At 41.7% G+C, this 10681-nt stretch overlaps 1 protein-coding gene across 2 annotated transcripts; it reads right to left on the bottom strand.

Moving 5' to 3' along the window:
- Positions 1 to 1417: 1417 nt before the first annotated feature.
- Positions 1418 to 7964, bottom strand: LOC146475816 (N-acetyltransferase family 8 member 2-like). Of its 2 annotated transcripts, XR_014865819.1 has the most exons (3): positions 7467 to 7964; positions 2749 to 3479; positions 2484 to 2665 (listed from the first exon to the last, which is right to left on the bottom strand). XR_014865819.1 is itself a non-coding variant. In XM_085115498.1 (2 exons), the coding sequence occupies exons 1-2, from the start codon at positions 7833 to 7835 to the stop codon at positions 3165 to 3167; spliced, it is 684 nt and encodes a 227-aa protein (XP_084971624.1). In that variant the 5' UTR covers positions 7836 to 7964; the 3' UTR covers positions 1418 to 3164. The 2 variants fall into 2 exon arrangements, 1 of the variants encoding a protein (XP_084971624.1); XM_085115498.1 differs by having other exon boundaries at positions 1418 to 3479.
- Positions 7965 to 10681: the final 2717 nt, after the last annotated feature.

Genomic DNA, 10681 nt, shown 5'->3' with positions numbered 1-10681 from the left:
GAGGTACTCCGGAGCTGACAGGCAGAGGATCAGAGGTTTCGGCCCAGCCCGGTTACACGTTGGTAGCGACCCATCAGGTAAGAGCTAAAGAGGCCGCCTCCAAATCCGAACTCGTGCAACTTTTGCAGCCGGCAGCCATGATTCACCTTATCGAAGACCTTAGACATATCCATATAGATCATGTCCACCTGTTTTCCGTCGTCTAGTAGGGAGCCCACGTGGTCCAAAACTTCAAAAAGGTTGGAAGTGCATGATTTCCCTCTAATGAATCCATGTTGAAAATCTCTTACCACCTCGTACAGTCTATCTTTGAAGTGTTAAATACACATCGCTCCAAGACTTTGGTTACCAGTGACGGTAAGGAGATGGGCCGGTAATTCTCTGAGCACTCAACCTCGCCCTTTTCAAAAACAGGAACAACGTTCAGGCTTCCTTCCAGTTGGAACAGAAGAGCCTTTCGAGAAGCAGTGCCACGATAAAACTCAATTCAGTAATCGGTACGGTCAGTTATCGGTTATAAAAAGTGAACGTTGAAAAAATCCAATGGCAAGCATTTAGGAGATTCCTCCGCAACTTTGTTCCCAGGTTCTTGTCTTGAGCAAAACTGACGTATATGGAATACCTTGATGGTATTGTAACAGCCGAGAGCTGACCGTTCCGAGCGCTAGCCCTTCGTTCGACGGACTGTCCGCTCTGGAATCTCTTTACAATGGCCAAATTACCTTGTCAACTCGGTTCAGTCCGTTCACAAAGCCAAACTGTTCGTTATTATTCAAGAAAATACGCAACTCAGTTGACGAACTAAAATTCCTGTTATCAGCCTTGGTAAAACCTTTCCAGGGAGCTCACTACCTGGAAAGTCTTACAGCATCTTAACATAATAGTAGGACTTCGTTTGTTCCCGGCAGACACGCGAGAAAGGCTCACACGAAGGGAGCGCACTTCTTTCTTAGCACACTTGAGCACGCCCCTGTGATAAAGGCCTTAATATTACCGAAAGCCTTTATACGCTTATGTTGTTTTGGGGATGAGACTCATTCACTTAACGACTTTCAATCTCGCCAGGCTACCAGTGACTTTTGTTAAATCCTTGTCTCTCATCTTGAGATAAACGGCCAATACCCTCCAACATGCGGATTAACGGAATCATCAGTTATGGATGACATCATTCAGCTAGGGAACGTTTTTTGGGAGCTATTCTAGACCAAGAAAACATGTCCCTCCCTAGCGTAAATAAAACATTTTTGGTTACCAGCGTCCTAAAAAAACGTGGTCAGGTGCTTCGAAAATGTTAACACTGTTGATTACAATAGATGCTCTCCCCCATGCCCAAGACATAGACCTCCTGATCCCACCCTACAAAGGGTTCCAAAATAAACAACTATTCAAACAGGAAATTCAACAAAAATAACCGATTGAGCTACGACTGGTTTATTTACAACCTCTTTCTACAGACATATAATGTTTGGCATATTCTAAGTCGCTATGTTGAGCCGAAATAAAATGTTAAAATTTGTAGGAAATACTACCTGTGTACATTTGATGATTTTTCTAATTCACCATTTGGTGCGATGTTATTTATTTGTTTATTTATATTTTTGTATTTTTGTTACAACTAATACTAATGTAGATCCCTCTGTTCAAACGTAATGACATTTATAGTAATACCAACTAAATTTCTTTGTTAGGATCAACCTTTTAAAATAACTATCAAGATAATTACAAAGTTGTTGTTGTCGTTCTATGCGTGAATAAATCTATAAATCGCTCATCAAATTATCCGTTAGGAATATATTTATATAGTTATTGCAATGCATCATTACAGTTTGCAATCTCCAAACGTCGAACTGTCTACTAGTTACCATTAAGAATTAGTTCTGTCTTTCTTTAACAAATTTTTTTGCCCTACATCAGAACTTTGAAATACAGTTCATCGTACTAAAGCTACTTACATTAAAAGTAAGAATAAAGTGTTTTTCTTTTCAGGCAGTCGGCAAAAATGATTCCCATCAATCTTGTATCTCGAGTCTTCGTTCCTTACTACGCACGCTCGACGAAAAGCTCGTTTTCCGACCGCTGGTCAATGGGAACGAAGACTCTAGGTACGGGATTCGGAGCAGTTTACGTCATTCAGTGGGCTATATACTGGGAGGCAGCGCTCCAAATGGGTTATGTGTGCCTTTTTCACCCTCCGTTAGTTTATAAAGGGTGTGTTACGATTTGGAAGGTTCACAAAAATACACTGTAAACGGGAAGAGTTGCAATTAAACTACCAGCGAGGGTTTGAAGAAATTTCCGGTATAAATCACAACATAATGACTAGAGTGGATAGCCTTGGTGTAGGGCTTGTCTTTGAGGCATAGTAAGGGGTATACATTTTTGTTTTATGCATGTCAAAGGGTACCATTTCAGTAAAAGTTGGTACGTGAAAGGGTGCGGTTTTGAACCACCGGGCGGAGCCCTCCCGCGTGAGACTAAGAAACACCGAATTTAGCATGTGCTTATATGTATACTAACACTCCTATTAAAGTTGACCCCTACTTGTAACGGACCTTTTTCTCGCGCTTGGCTTCGGCTGCCCGTTTTCCCACCCTTGGCGCGGGGTGTGTGAGTGTGTTTCGGCGCTTGACACACTGGTTTTACCGCGCAAGGGAAGCGGTTCACACTTTCCCGCCCTTGGCGCGGGGTGTTGTGTGAGCGGTGAGCTACTTGACACATTGGTTTTCCCGCGCAAGGGAACCGGGTCACCCTTTTAGTGTCGCACCAAACACTGCTTGAATGTTTTTGTTCGCACGTTGGATTAATAGCTGAAGGTCTTTTGTCTTTCTGTCGAATTTCTCTACCCAGTAATTATTTGATATTATAATAGAATTAGTGCCACAATAGCCATTTGGCAATTAACCTGTCTATTGACCTCGTGGTGCCGAAAACAACGCACGACTGTCTATAGCCTTGGCACAGTTTAAGTCATGTAACGCAAAGTACTAGGCTAATTTTCCGTCTTTGTCCATATTCCTGAAACTGAGGTTCTCCGCCATGTTGACTTCACAACTCGAGAGAGCCTGGTAAGGAAGTGAGATCTTAGAAGAGTCACGCACATACGTAAGATGACGTCATACGTGCGTATGTGGCGTTCTGTCGCGATCGCGTGATATGCTAATGATTTAACCTTCCCGTGCGACAAAGAAGTCTTGTCTGTTCTTTATCTCGTTGTTGCGTTGTATTCTGTGGATTTTTGGCTTGTCACGTCCAGGCAATTCCACCACCAATTCTCTGTAACCGCATTCTTGGCAAAACTTGAAAGCCTCTTGTAAAAGTCTGGTAGCAATGTATTTTCTTTTCCCCCGAAAGCATGTGTCCACCGAGATTCGCTTCACGGATGCCACAGTTTCAGAATTTTTTTCCACGGCGATGAAACCCACTATTGAGCTGTCGAATTCCGCTACAAGGAAATTACACTTTGCCTTGGAAAGGTAATACTGCAATCAAAGAAAAAATAAAGAACGCGCCTAATTAAAGGTATGACAAGATAGAAACCACAACACATTTTTCATGCAACAGTTTCCGTTATCACTAGATGACGATGCTCTATTAAAGTTGGCGGCGGCAAAATCAAAGCTGCAAGGTTTTGTCTCCCCAAAGTGGAAGGTTCTAGCGCTGTTGTTACGCATGTACGTAGTGTTCTTGTGAGCATTGAAATGAGAGCTGTTGGGAAGTAATTTGAAATGGTTCTATTTAGCGTTCTAAAAAGTTGTTTTAACCTTTTTCCCTGAATCTGCCGACATTTATTCTACTACTAGTCAAGTACTGAGCAGTATTTGGCTGTGGTGTTGCTTATTGAGTCTGTGGATGAAATCCTAAAGTGTGACTATTCAAATGAAAGCTACCGAGCAGTACTTTCCTGTGGTGCTGTTCAGTTATTATAATGCAAAAGGTTGCACTAACGTTGAGGCTGTGGATTATCATAATACCACATACTTCCGACTTTTGAGCTCCCCGTAATGCCAGACGCAGACACCGAAATCCATCCGATAACACGCCCTCGTCAAGATAAGCCCGTGAACTGTCTGAACTGTTAGGGTTATCTTGCTGTTTCAAACTGTTTTTATCAGCAAACCATCCAATTTTGAACCGCACCGTTCCCTCCAATAAAAGCCCTTTCCGAAAATTAGCGTCTAAAATGTTCTTTGAACGAATATTAGTCCAGAACTTCACGCTCGGTGGTAAAATGGAAAGAAAAGCGGTCATTGTATCTTGGCAGTCTGTTGCATAATGTTTGTTATCTGAAAGGTTTACTGTTTCAAATCTCAATAACAAGTTATTATTAGGCTGACTAGGCTTTACGTTTCTGTTTCAGTCTATCGTTAAGTTGACAGTTATTATATAAATGGATATCAGTGGCATTTTCAAAAAACGTGGTTTGTGGACCTGAGACACGTGCATTCAAGGTGTAGCAAAGAGCCGATAAACTTGGGTATCAGAGAAGATAAAATGAACCTTATCTAATGTATTTTATAAAGGTTTGCAATTTTAATCACTGAATAATACCATCTACTGCATAAATAAAAGATATCCACCTTTTGAATAGCCGAAGCCTTGCAACAGTAAGCGGCCTTCACACGGCAAACTGAAGTTGGCAAACTCGTGTTGGCGAACTTTAAAAAGTTGGCAAACTCGTGCCTTCACAACACGCTAAATTTGCAACATGGCCGACGCAGTGCAGTGGCACTCACGAAGAGTTGCCGCTTGTGTCTTGGTCCTATTGTATGTTAATCGCCGAAGAAGAAACAGAAAGCGCTGGAAAAATAGAAAAGTTCGAACGAAACCTTATATCAGTAGAAATTCCACCCTTGGATCGCGAAATACGAGTTTACCAACACGAAAAAGTTGGTGAAAAAGTTGGCGAGAATAGAGGCTAGTTTTATTTGTCGCCAACAGTTTACCAACTTGTTTGCCGACTGTTTTTGTACAGTTCACACACACCAAGTTGAGTTTGCCAACACGAGTTTGCCAACTTTAGTTTGCCGTGTGAAGGCCGCTTAAGATATTTCATTTCTCTGTCTAAGGTGGATTTCCACTGTCGCGTAAAATTTACGTGCGTACAGACGTAAATTTAGCTGGCTTTACGTACGTAAATAAAATAAGAAGGGATGTGTGAGCCGCGTGCGTAAATGTAAAAAGTTGAACAACACTCAACTTTTTACGTTTACGCAAGCCGTTCATACGTACGTAAAGCCAGCCAAATTTACGTCTGCACGCACGTAAAATTTACGCGACAGTGGAAATCCACCTTAAGGCATTAAACTTTCTATCCATAGCTGTTGTCAATAACGGTGTGTATAGTCTGTATAGTGTATGATAATATCGTTTTCACGAAGAAAATAGTTTCTCTTTGAGAAAGCGGGACTGTCATCATTCTGGAAAAAGTGGTTTATTATTTGCAGAGTCTGTGGTACCGAACAGCATTTCACGTCCGCGTGATCTACCGCGTGAGGTAAAGCGTGCGACCGCATCGGAAGTCACGCCACTTACTATAAAGTGCTTGAAAGGGATTATCATTGAACAGGAAGATAGCAAAAAATCCCATCAAATTAGCCGTGTAAATTTGCCCAACGCAAAGCAACACCAAGATAGTTTCTCTTTGCTTTTTGCTGATCAAAATTTTGGCGTTAAGAAATTGTTCTGGAAGGAATTCAAACTTACAAAATATTTCTAGAATCTTTGCGCTTCAAGCAATCGCACGCAAAGTAAACATTTCAGGAATGCACGCAGACACAAGCCAGCCAAAAGACAGTCAAAAATGCTGTTAAACAGGGTTTGTTTGTTCCTGTTTTGTGGATAAACGGCTTAGGTTTACCTCGTTGCAAATTACGCGTACCAAAGTACCAAGGTGTACCTTATTTCTGGCATGTCACAAAACAGTTCAATTTGACCCCTGCGGGGGAACTTCCAATTGTTCTTTTATAACATTTTCCCTTCAGTTTTACTTGAAAACGATGTTTAGCAAACAGTAGTACGAAAACTCACAACTCAGTAGCTTTCCTTGGATTGGCTGGAATCCTAAACTTACGAATTTCATCCACAGAAACAAGTGAAAAGTTAGAACAACAGCGCGAGATTACGAGAAAGTCGAGAAACGTTGGTTCTTGAAGAAACGTTGGTTCTTGAAATGATGCTGGGAAAAAGTACAGCATTGGAGGTTAAAGAGCATACAGTTTTTAATCTTACAAATGATCTAACTGAACAATATTGAAACTTTGCCAAGGGTCGAAAAAATCAACAGTTTGACTAAAACTGGCGGAAAGTCCCATCGATTTGCAAGCAAATGAACGAAAATCGTCGTCTGTTCTTCTCGTTAGAATATTTCATAAGTAGACATTCATAGGTTTAAAAGATTTCAAAACTGCTGGAAAATTCAGGCTCTATAATGTTTCAAATACGAGATAAAATTCCTCGGTAAAGTCTTGCTGTGATACTTGCAAGGCACAAACTTCCAGAAATTCGAAGATTGTTTTTAAACTGAACGGGGAAGTTGAAAAAAATGCGAGTTATTTACTTGATTAGGTTTTGTGGTTTTAGTGAAAGAAGACGTGCAAAAATTTCATATTTGTTTTGATAAAACTGCGAGGTTGTTGAAGTGGTTCTTGGAAAAACGACAACAAAAAAGCTCAAGGGTTAATAAATGGCATTTAGCGCTGCGGTTTACCATCCCGATCCAAAGGTTTTCATGTTTCGTAAAAAGGTCAAAGAACTGACATAATTTCTACTACTATGTTGACGAGAAAACCCTTGAACTTGGCTTTTATGAACAATCGAAGACGTGAGCGTAACAAGATGTGTTTCCTGTTAAAAGTTTGTGTAGTAATTTGTTTTGATCTACGCTGAAAACCTATATTTCTGAAAGTTGCATTTTGTTGGTTCTTTGTAGTCCTTTTTGATTCTTTTCCACATATTTGTGCTCAATTTCGCTGTTTTCCTTTATAACATAAGCGCAAATTCTCGCTTTGCCAACTAGCAATTTTGTTGGTTTCTTTAACTGCATTTTGATGGCTTTCTCATAACTGAAATTCGATGTTTTCAGTTGACTTTCAAACCGGCATTTTTGTTGGTTTCTTCCAATTTTTTTTTCTTTTCGGTTCCTGTGTAACTGTATTACGTTGGTTTTTACTCAAGAATTTTGAAGAACCTACTGACTACTAAATGGCGAAATATTGAGGTAGGCGCCCAGAGCGTGTTGGTTACTCTCTTCCGTATAACTGTCCTATATTGATTTCGCTCGCTGTTTTTTGTTGGTTTTAATTCGCGCGCCGTCGAAAACCTGACAGTACCCCTGCTTAACACCGTTTTTTTTTTTAACTCTCGGGAAAAAGCCTGTTTCAGGCGTTCACCTTGTGGGAAGGGGCGCGAAGAAATAGTCTTATTATATAATCAATTGAATAATCATTAACAAGTACAGTATGACTCACTTGTGTGATGTTGGCCAAATCTCCTCTTAGCGAACTGGTCAAATAGTGATAAAACCACTGGTAAATGTACAAAAAGATGCCACAGGCTGCCAGGACAACGCCAAACAGGGCAAAAAGACAAGACCTCGCCAGAATTACTCCACCGGCCAAGAGCGCCACATGTAAAACTATCGCCGGAGGACTACGGATAGTCTGCAGAAACATCGGCCACAGCATGCATCGCGTTTCCTCCAAGAATAAATTATGAATGCGGCGAGTATCTTCGTGCTGGAACCGTCTTACGCGAAGATCACGGTCTAAGCTCGGCGTTGAGGCAACTGCTGTTGATTTCAAGCCAGCGTTCGGGCATTCGCTCGCGGAATCGATCATTGTGATGAATTGCAACAGCTTCCCCTAAACCGGCGCCCTTCGTGTAAGGTCAACCTTTCTTTCAGTTGCGTGTGGTGTGAGACGCACTACGTTTTGACAGTTAGGACTAAAGAGCTTTTATCCAGCACGTTAATATGATCTGCCATCATGTAGTAAGCGACGCGACAGATAACCTCATGCCCTGTACTATATTTAGATCCTCCCAGTTCTGTTCAAATACGGTAAGGAAATCGAATTAATAAGTTCACGCTGTGCCATTTAATACTACACCGATTAATTTTCGTCAGCATTGTCGTGGGCAGAACTTTCTTCCCCTCTTGAGTGGCTAGCCTGCGTAGCAGTCGTTTCCGTTTCCTTCAAGCCAAGCGAGGCAAGCGCGCGAGGGCATTGGGCAAAAAGGAGCAAAAAAGTAAGAGCGGGGGGAGGGGCGGGGAAGGAAAGGAAACGTCTGGCCTCAGCGGCAGGCGTTTCCTTTCCTTCCCCGCCACTCCCCCCGCTCCTACTTTTTTGCTCCTTTTTGCCCAATGCCCTCGCACGCTTGCCCCGCTTGGCTTGAAGGAAACGGAAACGACTGCTACGCAGGCTATTGGCGAGGAGACAGCACCCCTTCTCCCTTCTATAAGAGGCGCACAGCAGTAAAAGCGACAGTCCAAAGTTCAGCGAAAAAAAAAACAAAGTTATTTCAAGCATTGTGATGTACCAAGTTTTGAATTGGTTAGGACATCGATTATGTCTGTCAGTAGTTCTTGTCTATTTTGTCAGCATTCACGCTGAAACGGCTGAAAACCATATTTGGTGTTTATAGATTTTTTTTCTATTGTTCGTCCTCCTTTGGGAATATTAGGTGAAACTTTTCACAGTTACACCCAGGTGTTTTTCAGACCAAAATAAATATTCTCACATTCTAAACTTCACATCAATGTGATTCGCGATAAAGCGAACAAACAAGGGCGATTCGGTTTGCAATGCGTGCACGGCCTTCTGAGATGCCGTCACGAGCGTCTGGGATTTCCCGAGAAAACGTGTTGTTTACATCACGTAGCAAGGTACATGACGTCTTGAGAGCGTGACCACCGAGTGATCTGAAACAGAAACAAAAATCTGCATGATAGGTCAAGTTGCCAAGATCATGATATGCAGGTAAGTTCCGATGAAAAATATCACAAGTGTTTTTTCCTGAAATCGTGGAGCAGTAAGTCTCTAGAAACGTTGAATGCAAATCGAGGTTTTGAGCGTGCTCCGTGGGGCTTATGGGAGGGGCTAGAGAGGGACTTATGCTCACAGCAAGATTGCGTAATCAGATGACCCATCCCGAAACACTGAACCCTATTCAGAAGTGGCGCTGAGAAGAACAGAGCTTGTGGTAACTTCAATCATTTACTAACATTTTCTTGGCGTCTAAAAAAATCAATGTAATGAGCTTTTTTTTTCACAGAGTCTATAAAAAGAGACTGTATAATTGACGAAATCCAGTTTTCAAAAGTTTCCTTTCTAGCCTAGACTCCCACTCTTGCACCTAACAACGCGAGTTTTCCTTTCATTTTTTTAAACTGGTATCTTTCTACCCAGAGTAAAAGATTACACGTTGATGCTCACTTTACGGAACTATAAACAAACTTAGTCAGTACGTGAATTACGGTGTCACATAAAGCTACATTTAGCTCAACTTTACCGATTTCGTAAGTGCGTGCAAAGAAACATGAAACACGCCCTTACAGCAGCTTTACGGAACAATAAACTCTTCCGAAAATTGTGACCTTTACCTTGAGACTTACGGCTCAATATAATGTAAAGCCTCCTGAAGGGCAATTTTTACGATGCGTAAATACTCATAAGTTCACGTAAATCATAAATTGTCAGTTTAGCTTTACAGACTCAGTAAATGTTCCGTAAAGTGGAGTTCACTTACCAAGACGCATTGCCTAACATAAACTTGCCTAGAGTTAAACTTAACATTTTTGGAAAGTCACGTAAAGTGACGACATTACGGTTGCATACAGCTTTACGGAACAGTAAAGTTGCTGTTTCGTGTCCTGATCAAAACATGCTTCTTTGAGAGTGCGGCACGAAAGGCTTTTTGTCATTCAAAGTTGCCAGTATAAAAACAAAAGGTTGCATAGACTTGTTTTACCCTCTCCTTTCTTTCTCCTTTCTCAGTCTCTCTTTGTCATCATTTTGAACCTTCTCGGGGCCTTCGGTAAAACCCGTGATTCGGTGTCATTTCACGAAGGGCGCTAAAGTTTTCATAGGCCACGTTTTCAACAGTCTCCTTAGCTGCGAACAAGCTCTCTATTATAGGTCTGCCGCGAGAGGATATAGCGTGAGTTTGGGCGGGGACTAGTACAACTAGGGTGCGTTCGATGGACTAGGAATACGTACAACTGATGACAAGAAATCCCTCAAAACAGGTATTAGGAGGTTTTAATTTACTGGAGTACGAGACGGCTCTTAAATTCTCTTGTGCCAGCGATGGTTTGCAGAATTGGGCTCCCAAATTTCTTAAAAAGAAAAATTTAACAGCTATTTCGCTTATTCTTATTCAGGAATACGGTCAATCGAACGCAATCCTAGTTTTCTTCAGGGCCAGAGTTACAAGGCTTGTAACCGCTATGGCCCTGAAGAAGACTTGTGGTACTAGTTGAAGTATAAGGACGATAAAGCGATCTCGGATAAGGACGATAAACCGTAGGCCCCGTCTCACAACACTTCAATGTTCATAACCCTGTGGGACGTTAAAGAACCCAGACACTAATCGCAAAGAGTAGGGCATGGAGTTCCCGGTGTGCTGGTCTGGTCTTTGTGCTGTTTCATGATTTCATGGGTTGGGAGGGTAGGATGAGGTCGCT

Source organism: Pavona decussata, unplaced genomic scaffold, assembly GCF_977016875.1.
Source record: "Pavona decussata unplaced genomic scaffold, jaPavDecu1.1 SCAFFOLD_83, whole genome shotgun sequence".
Classification (NCBI taxonomy): Eukaryota; Metazoa; Cnidaria; class Anthozoa; order Scleractinia; family Agariciidae; genus Pavona; species Pavona decussata.
The sequence above is the reverse complement of the archived record's forward strand: the minus strand, read 5'-3'. Positions and strand labels throughout refer to the sequence as shown.

What these genes read in the sequence shown, in the direction of transcription:
- LOC146475816 (XM_085115498.1), bottom strand. Translation starts at nt 7,835, where the DNA reads ATGATCGATTCCGCGAGCGAATGCCCGAACGCTGGCTTGAAATCAACA. An exon ending in ATTTGGCCAACATCACACAA is followed by an intron (nt 3,480 to 7,466) that starts GTGAGTCATACT and finishes CTTTGATTGCAG; the next exon opens with TATTACCTTTCCAAGGCAAA.